This window comes from Silurus aristotelis (assembly GCF_946808225.1).
Source record: "Silurus aristotelis genome assembly, chromosome: 9".
NCBI classification, from domain to species: domain Eukaryota; kingdom Metazoa; phylum Chordata; class Actinopteri; order Siluriformes; family Siluridae; genus Silurus; species Silurus aristotelis.
In genome coordinates, this window is record NC_139582.1 from 11415009 (window position 1) to 11435719 (window position 20711).

The 20711-nt window shown below is 40.0% G+C and overlaps 1 protein-coding gene and 2 long non-coding RNA genes across 4 annotated transcripts in view; 1 reads left to right on the forward strand and 2 right to left on the reverse strand.

The window, feature by feature from the left end:
* The window catches only part of LOC310731394, a 103350-nt gene that overhangs the window by 8153 nt on the left and 74486 nt on the right, over nucleotides 1-20711 (reverse strand). The window lies entirely within an intron of this gene.
* Nucleotides 547-20422, forward strand: golm2 (golgi membrane protein 2). 2 transcript variants are annotated; one of them, XM_083550910.1, is made up of 11 exons: nucleotides 547-1836; nucleotides 2091-2198; nucleotides 7818-7872; nucleotides 8713-8815; nucleotides 11115-11205; nucleotides 14509-14626; nucleotides 14914-14997; nucleotides 15198-15536; nucleotides 16285-16401; nucleotides 16908-17075; nucleotides 19382-20422. In XM_083550910.1, the coding sequence occupies exons 1-11, from the start codon at nucleotides 1618-1620 to the stop codon at nucleotides 19456-19458; spliced, it is 1479 nt and encodes a 492-aa protein (XP_083407036.1). In that variant the 5' UTR covers nucleotides 547-1617; the 3' UTR covers nucleotides 19459-20422. The 2 variants fall into 2 exon arrangements, with proteins under 2 accessions (XP_083407036.1, XP_083407037.1); XM_083550911.1 differs by lacking the exon at nucleotides 16908-17075.
* LOC310731395 lies at nucleotides 1605-5329 on the reverse strand. Its single transcript, XR_014535185.1, has 2 exons — nucleotides 3502-5329; nucleotides 1605-3286 (listed from the first exon to the last, which is right to left on the reverse strand). It is a non-coding gene; the product is annotated as an uncharacterized lncRNA (long non-coding RNA).

Below are 20711 nucleotides of genomic sequence, written 5' to 3' on the forward strand. Positions count from 1 at the left end.
TGTGAAATCATCCACTGTAGCAGAGCAAGTAGCAGCTCAAAACAGAAAAAGTACCAGGATGGATCTAGCAGGTCTGGAGGAACCTTATCAGAAGAATTCAATGAGTGGTGTAGTGTATCTTATTAATAGTCTTACTTGTTTTCAAATTATGGCGGATTAAATTGAAGAAACAAACCAAACCAGATTACACATAATTTCTAATCCAATCATGAATTGGTACTGGTGTAGCATGTTCAAGAACACACATTTTGTACATGCCAGGTTCATCTATGCTTTTTTAAGGTTAAGTTAAATATAATTTTGTAAAGATAAAGGATACAAACTAAAGATTAAAAAAATACAATAGATTTCCTTCCAAAACTATGATCGCACCGCCGCTCACAATGATATCAATTTTTATTTTATATATTTAATTCTACGACGTAATTCAAACCCCCCCCCCCCCCCCCCATCCTCCTGCACCCAATCACGTATGAAAGATCTTGGGAAATTCTTCCAATCAGCAGCGTCCAGGTTCCAGAGTCGCGCTTTTTGATTGGATGTCGCAGTTATCAGTCTGACTCCTGGTCTGGACAGGACGACCTTTTTTTCCCCTGCTTGTGACGGATTCCGTTAAGACGACTGATCTATGGGTTTGGCTGTCAAATAAAAAAATCGGTTTGTTGTGAGTGAGAAAGCGGTGAGAAAGAGCTGAGAAAGAGCTGCGTGGAGCGGGTATTGTTATATCGGGGGTGATTCCGGCGGTGATTCCTAACGCCTGGGTCTGGAGCGAGGGCTTTGTTTTTGCTGTGTTTTATTGCGCTAGCCGTCAGTTAGCTTGTGGTGGAAGGAATTAGCAGCGGGGTGACGGTGGTTCCGCAGCGCTGGTGGTCCAACAGCGCGGAGATCTGCAGGTTGAATGCGCGCAGTTTGTGCACTGGAGCCGGTTCGCGTTTGTGTTCGGCGCCCATCAAGTGTCTTAAACCGGGGATAATGCAAACGCTAATAACACGGATGCTAAGTGCCCCGTTGGCACAGAAAAGGACTGGGCTAGTCGTTTCGTCATTTGGCTCCATTTCCGAATAATAACATTTGGATTTATTAGTTTTATTTTATTTGTTGGCGAGCATTAAAGCAGAAGCAGTGTGATTTGTGTAAAATCTGATCGCAGGTCCAGTATCTGGATTGGACTAAATGACAAGCGGATTTGTGTTGATGCAAAAGTTGGTGCATTGAAAGTTTGCATGCGGACAATGTTTTTTCATGCGTGTGTGTGTTGATGCTGGTGTGAGGGTGTGTGTGTGTGTACAAGGACACGCCACATCGACAGGGTTACTGCACGCGTTGCTGTTCATGCAAACAAGGAAATGAAATAGAGAAAGTGAAGGGAGGGAGAAAAAAACGCCAACTGTGCGGAAGGAGTAGAGACAAGGTGTGTGTGTGTGTGTGTGTGTGTACGCTGAAGTCGTCTTGGAAGGTTTTACTGAAACACGGAATGTTTTAGTTTTAGTGTACTGTGAGCCATTTTATAGACATGCGGTAACTGGACGCAAAGTAGTTAAAAAAAATAAATAAAAAAAGAGTCCGGTCGCGCGCCGCAACGTTTTTTTTTTGGTTCCGGTTCGGTTGATTATCGCCATGGTCGGGTTCGTAGCGAATCGTCGCGGTGGTCGGCTCCCGTCGGTCGTCCTGGTCGGCATGATGGTGGTGCTGGTGCTGCTCAGCTACAACTACTGGAGCGTGTCACGAATGCACGGGCGCGCGCTGGACGAACTGGCCGAGGTGCACGCGCAGGTGAAGCGCACGGACGCCGCGCGCACACGCCTGGAGAAGCGCAACTCCGAGCTCATGCTGCAGGTCAGAGCCGCGAGGAGCTTCGATATGACGTGTCGTTACGCTTTAATGAAGCATTTTGAAGTGAAGCCTAATTGAGCTTTATGGAACCTTTTAAAGGACCATGAAGCTTTCTGATGCTACATTGGACCTTGAATAGCTTCAAGAAGGCTCTTAAAGCTTTTTGATTCCATATATTCATACTTCCTCTGTATATCACACAACCATCACTGATTTACGTGCTGTAGATTCTGAAAAGGTCTCTCTCTGTCCTGCAGGCAGACACACACCGGCGTCAAATCGACCAGAAGGATGGAGACTACAATGTGTTGGAGGGCAAACTGCAGGCCCGAGACGCACTCATGAAGAAGTGTTTAGATGAAAAGGTTGGTACTGTTGGGATTTTCTGGTCATGATTTACAACACTGTCACAAGCAAGAGTTTGACCTACATCATCTACAACAGTGGTCCTCAACCCCTGGGCCGCGGGCCGGCACCGGTCAGTGGGTCAATTGGTCCTGGGCCACACAAGAATACATAACTTACATTATTTCCATTTGATTGATTATCTGATTCTGAACGATGTTTTATTTTGGAAAATTACTGTATTCTTTTCGTCACATCTGTCAATGACTCACTCTTGATGCATGTCATGATTCCTCGGTCACATCTTACCTCCATCCTCTACCTTCTTAAAGGGGCTCTGGCCACTAACACATAATACATTACCGCTAAATTCAAACCCCCAAGCGAGCAAAATGAACAAAACACAACACAATGGATTAACGTTTATTATAATATTTAGAAAATACCAGTTTTTATGGTCGTATAATTTTATTTTGTTGTATTTATCCGCCACACCTTAAAGGCCGGTCCGTGAAAATATTGTCCGTCATTAAACCGGTCCGTGGTGCTAAAAAAGATTTGGGACCACTGATTTACAACATTTAATTACGATATTTATATATATATTTTTGGATGCGCTGATGATTTTGTCACCAGTCCTCATACTCCAATAATGAATGTAAATTATGCATTTACATTTGATTTTATATAGCTTTGTGTTTGCTGGTTGCAGCCATGTCAAGTTTGTTTACAATGCTGTGACACACAGTATTTTTAATAGAGCGTGTGCAGAGCAGAATTATACCTGAACTCATAAACAGGCCAAAGTCACTCACGTTTGTGTAACAGTGACGTGTCTCATTACACAGTTTGCAATCCGATTAGGTTTGATTGCTGTCATTAGGTGCGTACTGACTTTACACAAATATGCAAAACAAAGCCGCCTGTGCGCAAATGGACTCATGGTTTATGAAACGGTAAAAAGCTTTCTGAGGTTATATGAACCTTGAAGCTTCGTGAAGCGCAATCGGAAAGCGTATGGGTGATTATAACAAGAAATGTGAACTAAATGTCAAATGAAAGGTGTATATCCTTGTACATTTAGCAAAGGAAGGCACTCGTATTGTACCTTTTAAACTTTCTTTCGGCTTCTCCCGTTAGGGGTCGCCACAGCGGATCATTCGCATGTTTGATTTGGCACATGTTTTACGCTGGATGCCCTTCCTAACGCAACCCTCCCCATTTATCCGGGCTTGAGACCGGCACTAAGAGTGCACTGGCTTGCAGCGGTGAGAGCGCCGCATCCTAACCACTAGACCACCAGGGAACCTACTTTTATTGTACCTTTAATTAACTTGTATTGGTCTTGTGTTATGTCATGAATTATGTCTAAAAATATATTTTAAAGTGTTCAGGGAGTGATGTTTTTGTGTAATATATGGCACAGAATGTTACTTATAAATGAATAATTATTTATAGAATGTTATAAACTTAGGAATGGCTGAATAACCACTTTTCAAACCTTTTTCTAATGTACCTGACACAGGTTCTGGCATCGCTGTACTCCTAAATGGCTAATTCGTAAAGACACAACAATGTAAATGTAGAAATTAGAGATGAGAAAACTATCCATGGAAATCCATGCTTATATTTTGTATGTAGTGCCACAATCAGTGACAACCGGATCATAGCTTGAGATTCTTGCATTGTTGCATCACAACTATGGATCTGGATCACTCTTCATCGCAAAACTTATACTGTTTAATCAGTAGCACGGTACAGCATAATACACTTTTTAGCTAATTTTGCCGCATGGATTCAGAACACTTTAAATCAGGGGTCACCAACGTGGTGCCCGCGGGCACCAGGTAGCCCGCAAGGACCACATGAGTAGCCCACGGGCCTTTTCTAAAAATAGCTGTTTCCTACTTTGTTAAATCATTGTTTATAATAATTATGAGAAATCATTAACATGATCAGTGTCTTCACATAGATGAATATCATTAATTATTAATAATAACATATAATAAAAGGTAAATTGAGCAAATTTGTTATTTCAGATCAAACTGGTAGCCCTTCACATTAATGGTACCCAAGAAGTAGCTCTCAGATTCAAAAAGGCTGGTGACCGCTGATTTAAATTAATAGGAGTCAGAGTATTTAGTTAAAACTAATATCCCTTTTTTTTTTTTTCCCCATTTGACCGAGTCATATGTGTCATCTTTGCTCCATGAGGGATTTTGTCATCATGTACAAAGAGTCACAAAGCCAACCAACTGCTTTAATACTCTCAGCCACATCTACACCCGTGCTATTTAAACACTATTAATTCAGATTTCATCCAAGTTTCCTGTTCATGTCTTTAAACTCATTCGCACTTCGAGGGGGGACATAAGACTAATTTCTTTATTGATGTACTTCCAGTATTTATTTTTTTGTATTAACAAGCAACCTGGACATCATTTTCTGTTTTGAATCTCTACAGCTGAAGGGGTGTGTCCTATCATTCCTACTATTCATGTTCCAAACCCCCGAATCACGGATGTTTGCTCTAGAGAGGGTTTGTGTGTTGTGTACTTAGCAAACTCCACTTTGGCATATCAAGCAGCTCTCTGAGGAACTTTTTCTTTCCCCTACAAAGCTGGATCAGAAGGATGGTTTAATTAGCATTTTCAGTCCAAGGCCTGTTGTACCAGCTCAGCATTTTGTTAACAACAGACTTCCATTTTCCAATTTTCCTTCCAAAGATCTCAGGCCCCTAGATGGCCTGCATTCTTCAGCTCTCTTCTATTGAAATAAAAGCAAGTACCAGTTTTGAGCTGAGTTGGAGACCGTGAGAGCAAAAATGTGGCCTGTCCAGTTAAGACTAGTTTTAAAAAACAATAACCAGGTTTTTGTGAATCGTATTCATTTTTAATATACACATGTACTGGTTATATTGAGATCTACTGTGAGGGAGAAATTTGAACCTCCTAATGTGAATTACAAATATTGCTGTATTAGTCTTATATTGCTGATATCACCTATCACGATAAAATTTTATAGGGGGAAAAGTGCTGAAAATGTTCAACTTAAACAAAGCCACTTGATATTAATGTGCTGAAATAACTCAATTTTTCAGTTATTGTTCCCACACACAGTTAATTATTTTTCCAGCACAACCCAAATCCATTTACTCGTCGTCTTTCTCGTAATGAAAATTAAAACACTGTATTTATCAATGACTGACTTTGTACTTTTCCTTATGTACCAAAATTTAACGTTGCCGAATGAAGGCTCAAAAATGGCACCTTTTGATACACGGGCCTATATACAGTGAGGAAAATAAGTATTTGAACACCCTGCTATTTTGCAAGTTCTCCCACTTAGAAATCATGGAGGGGTCTGAAATTGTCATCGTAGGTGCATGTCCACTGTGAGAGACATAATCTAAAAAAAAAAATCCAGAAATCACAATATATTATTTTTAAACTATTTATTTGTATAATACAGCTGCAAATAAGTATTTGAACACCTGTCTATCAACTAGAATTCTGACCCTCAAAGACCTGTTAGTCTGCCTTTAAAATGTCCACCTCCACTACATTTATTATCCTAAATTAGATGCACCTGTTTGAGGTTGTTAGCTGCATAAAGACACCTGTCCACCCCATACAATCAATAAGAATCCAACTACTAACATGGCCAAGACCAAAGAGCTGTCCAAAGACACTAGAGACAAAATTGTACACCTCCACGAGGCTGGAAAGGGCTACGGGGAAATTGCCAAGCAGCTTGGTGAAAAAAGGTCCACTGTTGGAGCAATCATTAGAAAATGGAAGAAGCTAAACATGATTGTCAATCTCCCTCGGACTGGGGCTTCATGCAAGATCTCACCTCGTGGGGCCTCAATGATCCTAAGGAAGGTGAGAAATCAGCCCAGAACTACATGGGAGGAGCTGGTCAATGACCTGAAAAGAGCTGGGACCACCGTTTCCAAGGTTACTGTTGGTAATACACTCAAACGTCATGGTTTGAAATCATGCATGGCACGGAAGGTTCCCCTGCTTAAACCAGCACATGTCTAGGCACGTCTTATGTTTGCCAATGACCATTTGGATGATCCAGAGGAGTCATGGGAGAAAGTCATGTGGTCAGATGAGACCAAAATAGAACTTTTGGGTCATAATTCCACTAAACATGTTTGGAGGAAGAAGAATGATGAGTACCATCCCAAGAACACCATCCCTACTGTGAAGCATGGGGGTGGTAGCATCATGCTTTGGGGGTGTTTTTCTGCACATTGGACAGGGCGACTGCACTGTATTAAGGAGAGGATGACCGGGGCCATGTATAGCGAGATTTTGGGGAACAACCTCCTTCCCTCAGTTAGAGCATTGAAGATGGGTCGAGGCTGGGTCTTCCAACATGACAATGACCCGAAGCACACAGCCAGGATAACCAAGGAGTGGCTCTGTAAGAAGCATATCAAGGTTCTGGCGTGGCCTAGCCAGTCTCCAGACCTAAACCCAATAGAGAATCTTTGGAGGGAGCTCAAATTCCGTGTTTCTCAGCGACAGGCCAGAAACCTGACTGATCTAGAGAAGATCTGTGTGGAGGAGTGGGCCAAAATCCCTCCTGCAGTGTGTGCAAACCTGGTGAAAAACTACAGGAAACATTTGACCTCTGTAATTGCAAACAAAGGCGACTGTACCAAATATTAACATTGACTTTCTCAGGTGTTCAAATACTTATTTGCAGCTGTATCATACAAATAAATAGTTAAAAAAATCATACATTGTGATTTCTGGATTTTTTTTTTTAGATTATGTCTCTCACAGTGGACATGCACCTACGATGACAATTTCAGACCCCTCCATGATTTCTAAGTGGGAGAACTTGCAAAAAAGCAGGGTGTTCAAATACTTATTTTCCTCACTGTATATATATATATATACATATACATACACACACACACACACACACGTGTGTTAAACATCTACATTATGACCAATCCAAAACTTTTTTCTTTTGATAATCTTTTTGTCTGTAATAGTCTGTCAAAAGAAGCTGTTTGCTATAGAAACTCTAAAGTATTAGAACAACAAATATCACCTCAGCATACATGGCAACACTACCATCTTAAAGATTCTAAATAAAATGTATTTCTATATCTGATGGAAAAGTAATGAACTAACCTTATGCATCACTATGATACCTTCTTTTAACATACTATGGAAAGTGGGGTTTTGTAGTGCAACGTTATAAACTACTTATAATGCATAATAAAATATCTAGAGTACAGTTCCCCAAGTTACAACGTTTCAACTTATGATTTTTCGATAGTACGATAATGATGATAGCAATATGAGAAAAACTGTAACTGTTTTGCTAAATTATGTACTGTAAAATAGTGTACTACCCCATACTATTCTTTAAGACTCCTGGGTAGGCTAGGCCATGTCTCCCCCTACATCGTAAGTCAGAGACTACCTGTATAATGCATTAGAAGTCCTTATGACAATGTGTACATCTTAGTAATGACCAATCAGAGTTTAAACTCGCCCTGCAATAATAAATCATATAAATTGTATGGATTATTTGTCATGACATTGTAAGATTGAGAGATCCATGTTTATTAAATAAGTCGTAAAATGCGTGTTCTATCCTGTGTTTCACAGATGAAGCTGCAGAGTGAATTCTCACAAAAGACCACTGATATTAATCAGCTGAAAGGTAAAACACCAGGACCAAAAAAAAAGTCTCATAGCATTAGTTTCAAGGAAGCTTCTCTTGCTGTTCTACTGAAGTTTTAGTTACACCTGCTTTTATTTTAATCGGCCAATCATGTTGTTGAATAATGCACAAATCATGCATAGGCAGGAGCTTCCGTTTGTTAGTTACGAAGTTTGTGTTCACATCACTTCTTCACAACTTAAGAATAGGGGAACAATTTTATATTTGTGACTAAAAGGCTATATTAACTCAAATAAGCACTTTTTTACAACCATGGTGACCAGAAAAGCACATCGGTGAACAAAACCTCATGGTGGATGGGCTACAACACAAAGCAGAAGTCCTGTTGGCCAAGAACAGGATTTGGTTTGATGTTTTGTGCTTGCTGAAATGCTTTTCTGCTCATCATGAATGTGAAGAGTGATTACTACATCCTTTCTGTCAGCTCGAACCAGTGCAGAACCCACTTCCAAAAGTTTGATATGAATATTAACTGTGGCTTTTGACTTGTATTCATATAAAATTTATTTCACTGTTGCCACACAGGTTATAGGACAATGAACTCATACTGTTTTAGCAACAAAATATCAAAAAAAAAATTAAATGAGCATAAAGAAGACCTTTTTTTTATACTTTACATTTCTTTTACGAAGTAAAATACATTTTCTATATTAAATTTGATATGAAACACCATATTTGTGTTTGTTTAATTTGCTTTATTTATTAATTTAATTTAAGTTTATTGCATAAAGTCTAAGAACTTTAATGTACTTTTGCCTGAATTTTCACTGTTATTCCAGAAAGTTAATATTGTGTGTGTGTGTGTCTGTGTGTGTACAGAGCAGCTAAAGGAGATGAGAGATGAGATTATTAGGCAGGAGGAGCAGGTGAGGGAGCTAAGGAAGAACAACACAAACCTTGAGAAGAAGATGGAGTATGAGAGGTGATTATGATTGTGTGTGTGTGTGTGTATGTATGTATGTGTGTATATATATATATATATATATATATATATATATATATATATATATATATATATATATATATATATATATATATATATGCGCACTGTGTATTTTGGACGCACCCCCGCAGCGTTAGGAATAACATTTTTAATTTGTATTTGGTCAAATACTGTACACTATTACATGTATAAAGTGACAATGTCTAGATGAATTCACTATGGTACCATAAGGCCTGCAGGGGTGCGTCCAAAATACCCAGTGTATGTATATACATGTATGTATACACGTATGTGTGTGTGTACTGTAATTTCCGGACTATTAAGCGCACCCAAATATAAGCCGCACGCACTGAATTTGACACACATTGTACAGATTATAAACACATTCTAAAAGCATGTAATGATTACTGACAAGGCAAATTTTTATGTCTGGCACAATTCATGCACTGATGCTACATGAATTTGAAGTAGAATAGAATCAAATCAAACACAATGGGGCAAAAAAGTATTTATTCAGCCACCAATTGTGCAAGTTCTCCAACTTAAAGAGATGAGAGAGGCCTGTAATTTTCATCATAGGTACACTTCAACTATAAGAGACTAAATGAGGGGGGAAAAAAAAGAATTTATTTGCAAATTTCGGTGGAAAATAAGTATTTGGTCAATAACAAAAGTTCATCTTAATACTTTGTTATATACCCTTTGTTGGCAATGACAGAGATCAAACGTTTTTTGTAAGTCTCCACAAGGTTTTTACACGCTGTTGCTGGTAGTTTGGCCCATTCCTCCATGCTGATCTCATCTAGAGCAGTGATGTTTTGGGGCTGTCGCTGGGCAACATGGCTTTTCAACTCCCTCCAAAGATTTTCTATGGGGTTGAGATCTGGAGACTGGCTAGGCCACTCCAGGACCTTGAAATGCTTCGTACGAAGCCACTCCTTCCTTGCCCGGGCGGTGTGTTTGGGATCATTGTCATGCTGAAAGACCCAGCCACGTTTCATCTTCAATGCCCTTGCTGATGGAAGGAGGTTTTCACTGGATATCTCACGAAACATGGCCCCATTCATTTTTTCCTTTACACGGATCAGTCGAAAAACAGCCCCAAAGCATAATTTTTCCACCCCCATGCTTCACAGTAGGTATGGTGTTCTTTGGATGCAACTCAGCATTCTTTCTCCTCCAAACACAAGTTGAGTTTTTACCAAAAAGCTCTATTTTGGTTTTATCTGACCATATGACATTCTCCCAATCCTCTTCTGGATCATCCAAATGCTTTCTAGCAAACTTCAGATAAGGCCGGACATGTACTGGCTTAAGCAGGGGGACACGTCTGGCACTGCAGGATTTGAGTCCCTGGTGGCGTAGTGTGTTACTGATGGTAGCCTTTGTTACTTTGGTCCCAGCTCTCTGCAGGTCATTCACTAAGTCTCCCTGTGTGGTTCTGGGATTTTCGCTCACCGTTCTTGTGATAATTTTGACCCCACGCGGTGAGATTTTACGTGGAGCCCCAGATTGAGGGAGATTATCAGTGGCCTTGTATGTCTTCTATTTTCTAATAATTGCTCCCACAGTTGATTTCTTCACACCAAGCTGCTCATCTATTGCAGATTCAGTCTTCCCAGCCTGGTGCAGGTCTACAATTTTGTTTCTGTTGTCCTTTGACAGCTCTTTGGTCTTGGCCAAAGTGAAGTTTGGAGTCTGACTGTTTGAGGTTGTGGACAGGTGTCTTTTATACTAATAAGTTATATTAGTTCAAACAGGTGCCATTAATACAGGTAACAAGTGGAGGACAGAGGAGCCTCTTAAAGAAGAAGTTACATGTCTGTGTGAGCCAGAAATCTTTCTTTTTTTGTAGGTGACCAAATACTTATTTTCCACCATAATTTGCAAATAAATTCTTTAAAAATGTGATTTTTCGGGATTTTTTTCCATAAGTGTACCTATGATGAAAATTACAGGCCTCTCTCATCTTTTTAAGTGGGAGAACTTGCACAATTGATGGCTGACTAAATACTTTTTTGCCCCACTGTAAGTGTAAAATCTTATGAGCCTGATACGCAAAGAAAGATCCAAAGTGACTGTAGTATGAAGTAAAATTGTAAATAAGGTATAAGATGCATTAAAGTGCTCCCAACCTTGCACGAGTTTAGGAGGACTACCGAAACAGGAATATGAATAAAACATTGCTTTTTCTTCTGTTTCCACTGCTTTGTGTATGCTGGTTTCCTGCACTGAATGTTTTTGTAATCTGTGTGTGTGTGTTTGTGTTGCATCGTAGCCTGCAGTGTGGTCAACAGATAGCGCAGCTTAAAGACGAGTACGAGGAGAGCAGGAAGCTGTTTTCAGAGAAAGCTGCCAAATTAAAGAAGGTAATGCCACATGCTGGGTAGTGTGTCTTTCAATCTGTAGCCATGTTTCCTGATAGGAATAGTGACCTAACAGGGGAACTAAAGGTTTATCACTGTGAGGGCAAACACTGTTAATGCTGTATGAAGGCAACTCATTCCAGATATTATTATAATCAGCTAAATGCATCAGCAATTGTCATCGGTAATTCAAGAGCATCAATTTTATATCTATTACAGATTTGGTTTTTTATCACTATATTATTTCCACTTCTGTACAGATGGATATTTACTATTCAGATTTTCTCTTTATTAATAACCTGTTTCATTGCTAATATTCATCTAAAAGTACCTGTTGGTACTGAATATGAGCCGCGTCATTACTTCTCGTGACTTCTATTAGTCTGTTTGCTGGTCATTTATTTTATTGTGAACGGCTAAAAAATCATCGCCAAACCCAAACGTGTCCTGTTAGTTAAAATATCAGAAATATCAGCTCTGTATCTACAACAAACAGACCAGGTATTTACTGTGCTTTATTTCAAACAAACAAAATATCCCCGACCACAAAACACAACTCATCACTAAGTCAACAGAACAGAGACAAAGCGAGAGACAAAAGCACAGTCCACTGAGACACAATCTCTAACTGGTTTTTGGTGTTCGACCAGTTTTGGTGACGTCTTGTTGCATACGCACACTTTTAAAACCGGTTAAATAGTTTAGCTGAATCAGCTGAAAGCTTGAGAAGTTCCTGTAAATAAAATCATCTTAAATCTTCCTTAACTTTTTTTTTTTTTTTTTTTTTTTTTAAACCTATTTTTACCTATTTTATTGCTAAGGTGTAGAGTGATTATATATAATGTCAGTATGTTGCCATTATACACTCATTATGTTTCATGTTTTGCGCATCAGGATGATCATCTGTATTTCCATCAAATTGTAAATAAAATGGTTCTTTTTTTTTTCTCTTCCTTGTTGAATAAATAATTTCTAGGATTTATTTTATTATTATAATTTTAAAAAAAAATCTGTTTATTTAGGTGTGGAATCAATTTACTGCTTTTGTTTCGCTGACATTTTTGGTATTGTATGAGGAAGTCAGGTGTGTCAGAGAAGTATGTGAGGGTGGTGCAGGACATGTATGAGGACAGTGTGACTGCAGTTAAGTGTGCAGTAGGTACGACAGACTGGTTCAGGGTGAAGGTTGGACTGCATCAAAGATCGGCCCTGAGCCCTTTCCTGTTTGCAGTGGTGATGGACAGGTTGACGGACGAGGTCAGACAGGAGTCTCCATGGACTCTGATGTTTGCGGATGATATTGTGATTTGTGGTGAGAGTAGTGTGCAGGTGGAGAAGAGCCTGTAGAGGTAAAGGTACGTGCTGGAGAGAAGGGCAATGAAAGTCAGTAGGAGTAAGACAGAGTACATGTGTGTGAATGAGAGGGAGGGCAGTGGAGTGATGCGGTTGCAGGGAGAAGAGGTGGAGAAGGTGGAGGAGTTCAGGGGTCAACAGTGCAAAGTAATGGAGAGTGTGTTAGAGAAGTAAAGAAAAGAGTGCAGGCAGGGTGGAGTGGGTGGAGAAGAGTGACAGGAGTGATTTGTGATAGTAGGGTATCTGCAAGAATGAAAGGGAAAGTTTATAGGTCTGTGGTGAGACCTGCGATGTTGTATGGATTAGAGACAATGGCATTGAGTAAAAGACAGGAGGTGGAGCTGGAGGTAGCAGAGCTGAAGATGTTGAGGTTTTCGTTGGGAGTGACGAGGATGGACAAGATTAGAAATGAGTTTATTAGAGGGACAGCACATGTAGGATGTTTTGGTGACAAGGTGAGGGAGGCGAGATTGAGATGGTTTGGACATGTGCAGAGAAGGGACATGAATTATATTGGTAGAAAAATGGTGAAGATGGAGCCACCAGGTAGGAGGAAAAGAGGAAGGCCAAGGAGGAGGTTCATGGATGTGGTGAGGGAAGACATGCAGGTAGTTGGTGTGAAAGAGGCAGATATAGAGGACAGGGTGGTATGGAGACGGATGATCCGCTGTGGCGACCCCTAATGGGAGCAGCCGAAAGAAGAAGAAGAAGAAGAAGTTTCGCTGACATTTTGTTAACAACTCATAACAAAACTAAGCATCATGATGACCATGATTTTAGACAGCAGATTATAGATTATAATTTATTTTTTTATTTATTTTTTTTTTAAACACTTGTATATTTTTTTTCCCGATGATCCTGTAAGTTGTTTAAAAGAAACTAACTTTGGGGAAGTATATTCTCAGTGGTTACACGCTAGAGGTCGACCGATTAATTGGCTGATTTTTTTTGCATATTTAAAAAAAAAAAACATTATTATTTTTGATCGGTATCGGCAGCTTGCGTGAGGGAACATAACTCTCCAATACCAGCAGGTGGTAGTAGTGTATATTTGATAGTAGTTATTTATGAAGCAAGCAGAGTTTACACCTGCCGCAATCATTACTAACAGAATCCCGTCGCTTTTTTTCCCCAACCATCTGTGCTAAGTTACAAAGACAAGAGCAAGAATGACAACACGTGTTCTGTTAGTTATTTTTTTCTCATGTTTCGTGTTTTTTGTTTTGTTTTTTGTTTTGTTTGCTCAATCGCTAAGCTATATAGCCAATAAGAGTTCTTTCTCGCCATTCTCCTTCTCCGCTGCCGATTCCACATGCAGAATTGGCTGAAAAACAGAGCAAACATTCCCCAACTGCCGACCGTCAGCTGTGTGTCCCGGGCTTTAAGTTCTTATCCTTCGTACTTAATCTTGCCGTATATATTTATGATGCTACTTTTAGAGAGAGAATGAGAGTAACTTTTTTGGACCCGTATTGTCGGCGAACCATCACCCAGCTGTAGTTTAGACTACATGTAGGCACGGGTACAAAGACCTGATAAGTGCACAGATTGGAGAGGCTTGTGGTGTTCGATAATTGTTTCGTTTAAGTTGAAGCACATTTTATTAATTAGATTTAATGTGATGAAGGGGAGAAAAAAATGAAATCAGGCAAAAAAAAATTATTAAATTTAGATTTTGTTCTAAATGTGATCAGCATCGGCCAAAGAGAAACCCATATCAGTCGACCGCTAGTTAAGGCTCTGGGTTATTGTGCTGTAACACAGCTTCCTACATCGCTGGGATCTGTAAATATGTAAAAAATTAGGAAATGTTTATTTTAACAAAATCTGGCAGTTTTCTTCTAACCAGGATTTACACTGTTTTTGTTTTTTGTTATTGGTATGTGAATGACCTAGTAAGAACGTAAGATGCTTTGTGTGAATCTCATCTGCATTCACTTCCTGTTTTTGAAGGACACTGTGGACATGCAGAATGTCGGCCCTGCGGTAGCCCAGGCTGATCGTGGTACAGTGACTGCAGGAGAGCACCACCCAGTGGCCCCACAGCATCACAACAACCCTGATATTAAAGGTTGTATGTTCCGGACACTGCACACTGTTATTCTACCTCGATACATCTTTATCTTTCCCTACTGTTCTAAACACTTAAAAACAAACAAACTTTACAATCAGATTAAAAAATACCACATTTTTTCCTGTTTCCACTGATCTTTATATATTTCTCTCCTTGTTTGTCTCATTCTTAAACTTTTTTGTTCTCTTTTTTCCTGTTTTTTGCTCGATTTCTCACTCCTCTTCCATCTCTCACTCGATTTCTCACTCCTCTTCCATCTCTCTGTCTCACTCACTCACTCACAGATGATTTGGGGAAACCAGGAAGTGATGCTGGAATGCCTGGTATTGAAGACAGTGAAGTGGGAAAGGTAGATGAAGTGCAGTTTGGTGAGTATTAACAATGCAGCAGATCTTGTTCATCATCAAAGCAATTTGTTATTACACTATAGTTTCTATAAATATAACTCGACTTGACAAAAAAACTGGAAAGAAGGATAGAAATGTTTTAATCCTATATTATTAAGTGCACCGTAAGATGCAGGTAGAAATACCATATAAAAATAAAATCTGAATGAATGTTCTCTCAGCTCTGAAAAAGCCAGCTATCACCATGCAGCATGTGGAGCCAGCGGAGCCAGCCGTGGACATTAAACAGGCCGGAGAGGGTGCGGGGCCCGATGCTGGAGCTGATGCCGCTATTGCTGCTCCAGGTGCAGGAGCTGGTGCTGGAGAAGGACCTGGGTTTGATTCTCCTCGTGGTCTTCCTCTGGACCATCCTGACCTTCCTCAGAATGGAGGAAAAGTTCTCCCACCGATCCAGGAGCAGGTTCCCCAACCGATCGTGGACAGACCTGTGGTGATGAATGAAGGCAACAAGGTAGACGTTCAAGCAGATGAGTTTGGAGAGCAACGGCGCCAAATGAGAGGTGAGCAGAGAAATACAAATGGAGTTGATATACAATTAGGTTCCAAATAAAATACTTCAGGAAGTGGTGTTCTATTTTTATTTTTTTTTTATTGCTCCTGTATTACTGAAGGCTTTTTGTATTGTGATTACAATAGGTTGAACTTTTTTATCTATTGCTAGTTGTTTAATTATTTACTTATATTGATGTAGAACATTTTATGGCCTACTTTATATCAGCGGTGTTAATCTGCTCTCTTTTTCTATTGTTAATAATACAAAAAATAATGCAGATAATGTTACTATTAAAACGCAACTCCCATTGGAAAAACTCCTCAGTCCTGAAACGCTGACACTTTAAACCACTTCCGCAAACGTTTCATGTCAGATCACATATAAATGTTCTGTTATAATAGAAAATATAAGAATGAGCACATTTAATATGGATTTGGAACTGCTTCTTTAGAAATCGACCTTGAATTCTGACCAATCAGAAACCAGAATTCATAAACCTGTGGTTTTAGCTGCACCTGCACTCCCGCGGGACAAGATTTAAGAGAGAGAGAGAATAAAATCATTCGATCTTAAAAATTTAAATAAATAAATGACTAAAAACATATAAACAGTTATGTTTCTGCTGCACAAAAGCAACAATGGCAATTAAAATAATATAAAACGATTTACATCAAAATATTGGATTCAATATTGAAATTAATTCAAGTATGTAATTTGTTAATCTGCTTTTGGTCTGTTCTTATGCCCATGTCCAGATCCTGAGAATCCAGGAGCAGCGTTGCCTCCTCCTCCGAATCCTGTTCAGGTTCTGCCCAAACCCATCGAACCTCGTCGAGATGCTGCTCCTGCTGCACCACTCCGACATCGGCAGAGTGAGTCCGGCTAGTTCTGTGTGTGTATCCGTCTGTGTCTGTGTGCCTTTGCGCACACGTGTGTAAGAGCGTTACTGCAATGACGTGCAGTCACAGCATGCAAACCTTGCAGAAAAGGTCTTTTAGGTTTTTTTTCCCCTCGTGTGTGTGTGTGGGTGCGGGGTGTGGAGACCAGCAAATTCCTCTGGTCAATTTTACAGCAGTGAGGACGTTGGTGCGTAGAGGTGTAGGTGCACATGCATGAGAGATGCTTCCCACATCTGTCTTTTCATCTCGCCTTCTTTTTTCTTGTTCCTTCTTCTCCTCTTACGAATGAATTATTCGTTCAGTCTCACGCCACCCTCTTTCCTAATCCTGACTGACCTTTTTCTTTTTTTTCTCCTTGTTGTTTCCCCTTCTTTTCTTTCTCTCTCTCTCTCTCTCTCTCTCTCTCTCTCTATCTCTCTCTATCTCTCTGTCTCTCTCTCTCTCTGTCCCCCTTTCTTTTTTTTCTACGCCCCGCTCAGGCCGATTCTTTGACGAGAACGAGTCCCCCGTAGATCCGCAGCGCACCTCCAAGCTGGCGGACTACAATGGGGACGATGGCAACGTGGGCGAGTACGAGGCAGACAAGCAGGCCGAGCTGGCCTACAACGAGGAGGAGGACGGTGACGGTGGCGAGGAAGATGCCCAAGGTGAGCCCAGGAGTTGGCCGGCTGTCCCACGCATCGCTCTTCCTCCTCCGTCCGTCCTCTCTTGTCCCGTCCCCCTCCCTCATGTTTGCCATCGCTGTCCGCAATTGCTCATGTATTGAGTCCACGTAGTGCTTTAAGTAGATGGACATGAGAATAAGTGTGCGTGTTTGTGTGATTGTTGAGTAGCAGACATCCAATTTTTTTACATATATATACAGTGAGGAAAATAAGTATTTGAACACCCTGCTATTTTGCAATTTCTTCCACTTAGAAATCATGGAGGGGTCTGAAATTGTCATCGTAGGTGCATGTCCACTGTGAGAGACATAATCTAAAATAAAATCCAGAAATCACAATGTATGATTTTTTTAAGTATTTATTTGTATGATACAGCTGCAAATAAGTATTTGAACACCTGAGAAAGTCAATGTTAATGTTTGGTACAGTAGTCTTTGTTTGCTATTACAGAGGTCAAAAGTTTCCTGTAGTTTTTCACCAGGTTTGCACACACTGCAGGAGGGATTTTGGCCCACTCCTCCACATAGAGCTTCTCTAGATCAGTCAGGTTTCTGGCCTGTCACTGAGATACACAGAGTTTGAGCTCCCTCCAAAGATTCTCTATTGGGTTTAGGTCTGGAGACTGGCTAGGCCACACCAGAACCATCATATGCTTCTTACAGAGCCACTCCTTGGTTATCCTGGCTGTGTGCTTCGGGTCATTGTCATGTTGGAAGACCCAGCCTCGACCCATCTTCAATGCTCTAACTGAGGGAAGAAGGTTGTTCCCCAAAATCTCGCAATACATGGCCCCGGTCATCCTCTCCTTAATACAGTGCAGTCGCCCTGTCCCATGTGCAGAAAAACACCCACAAAGCATGATGCTACCACCCCCATGCTTCACAGTAGGGATGGTGTTCTTGGGATGGTACTCATCAATCTTCTTCCTCCAAACACGTTTAGTGGAATTATGACCCAAAAGTTCTATTTTGGTCTCATCTGACCACATGACTTTCTCCCATGACTCCTCTTGATCATCCAAATGGTCATTGGCAACTTAAGACGTGCCTGGACATGTGCTGGTTTAAGCAGGGAAACCTTCCGTGCCATGCATGATTTCAAACCATGACGTCTTAGTGTATTACCAACAGTAATGTTGAAAACGGTGGTCCCAGCTCTTTTCAGGTCATTGACCAACTCCTCCCGTGTAGTTCTGGGCTGATTTCTCACCGTCCTTAGGATCATTGAGACCCCACGAGGTGAGATCTTACATGGAGCCCCAGTCCGAGGGAGATTGACAGTCATGTTTAGCTTCTTCCTTTTTTTTAATGATTGCTCCAACAGAGGACCTTTTTTCACCAAGCTGCTTGGCAATTTCCCCGTAGCCCTTTCCAGCCTTGTGGAGGTGTACAATTTTGTCTCTAGTGTCTTTGGACAGCTCTTTGGTCTTGGCCTTGTTAGTAGTTGGCTTCTTACTGATTGTATGGGGTGGACAGGTGTCTTTATGCAGCTAACGACCTCAAACAGGTGCATCTAATTTAGGATAATAAATGTAGTGGCGGTGGACATTTTAAAGGCAGACTAACAGGTCTTTGAGGGTCAGAATTCTAGCTGATAGACAGGTGTTCAAATACTTATTTGCAGCTGTATCATACATATAAATAGTTTAAAAATCATATATTGTGATTTCTGGATTTTTTTTTTAGATTATGTCTCTCACAGTGGACATGCACCTACGATGACAATTTCAGACCCCTCCATGATTTCTAAGTGGGAGAACTTGCAAAATAGCAGGGTGTTCAAATACTTATTTTCCTCACTGTATAATGGTTTCAAATGTTTTTTTGTACATAAGTTCATTCTTTTCAAAGTGGAAATGTATCAGATCATGTATCAAGCGGATCAGTTTCAGGATCAACATCTGAGAATAAAGACGTCTGGATGAGAGCACAGTGATCATATTTATATTCGCTTAATGCTGTTAATCAGGTATCTTTTGGATTTTCAGCATCTGTGTGCGAGTGATGTGATGTGACGGATAAGTAAGAAACTGATTAGCAGCTGTAACAGCTGTAAATAATGCAGCGGTGTATTATGTCATGTTCGGTGGTTCATCTGAGGTTGTACCTTATTTTAAGACCTTATAAGCACTTGATGATTTATGATGTCCTGATACATAAAACCATCGAATTCAAAGAGGGTGTACGTTCTTTTTCACACGACTGTATATGTAAAGTTTTTCAAGGACCTGCAGTGTGTTTTTATTACCGTCCTCCTTCTATAACCTCTTCCCTTCCCTTGTTTTCTAGATGATGAAGACCGGGAGGTTCCTGGAGATCAGGCAGGGAACTACGGCAAGCGTCACCAAGCTATCGACATCCTGTAGCCTGAGGCTGGAGTCTCAACTCGGGACGTTTCCCATATTCAAGACTGGATTACAAAAGACTGGATTAGCAAAATACTAATAATAGAAGAAAAAGGATAATTACTTGAACGTGCGTTTTAGCCAGAGCCGTGTTTCAGTACAGCATGGAAATGGATGTATCCGTTGAACTTTTAAGAAGGATTTTTCTTCTTTTCTTTTTCTTTTCTTTTTTTGGTCTTTCAGCATTGACTTGAAATAAATTTAAAACTATCTGAAGGAAGTGAATAATGTGCACATGTGTATATATTTATTATGTACATGTAAAGTTTTTTTTTTGTTTTTTTGTTAAATGGATTGTTTTTTTTTTTTCTTTTTTTCTTAAGTCTGAAGCAGGCTTTTCAAAGGACATACACCTGCTGACAAGTTTTCTTTATTATTATTATTATTATTATTTGATCAATTTAGGCCAAGGGTTCCTGGGTCATTGTTCTTGCAGTGCTTCGTTTTAGATGACGCAGTTTCTTTTTTCGAGCGCCGTGTTTTCCGGGAACACTGCATTGGAAATCACCGTTTTCCTTTCGTTCTTTGAGACACTTTTGGATAAGAAATTATACAGGACTCTCATCTGATTCTAAATACATATGTCTCCTCTGTTAAGAACTCAAGTGACCCAACAGGTGGACTTTTTTTTAATCATGTTTTATTGATTTTATTGTTTGCATGCATGTAATTGAATCTACAGAAATACAAAAAGCAATACACTGAGCAAAGAGCAAGAGCGACACAGCTTGATGTACATATTTATGCCACCGAGCCTGCTGAATTCTGTAGAAAACCTCAGTGTCCTGTAGCTCTCAGACTTTTAACATGTGTACTTTTTTTGATGGAACAAAATTTAGAAAGTTAGCGTTCTGAATGTACTTCAATAACTATGATTGTTCTGAGCTTTCCAAGTGAATCTGGGTCTTAAAACATATATAAACCATCTTTACATTTCTGTACACAGTTCATTCCACCTTTCCAAAGAGCAGAGCTGTATTAGACATGATTTTTTTTTCCTATCACTGTGATTAAGCGACTCTATATGGTACTGGACATGTAGATATTTACTCAACCTGTTCAACTCAAAAGCTTGAATTGCTTTGCTTGCAGTATAAATAGATGTTAAATATAGATGAGGGTTTTTTTGGTTTTTTTGCAAGTAAATTAAGCAAGGTTCACAAATAGATCAATTGCTGTGCAGGAATATTGTTCAACCAGGCAAGATTGTTTCT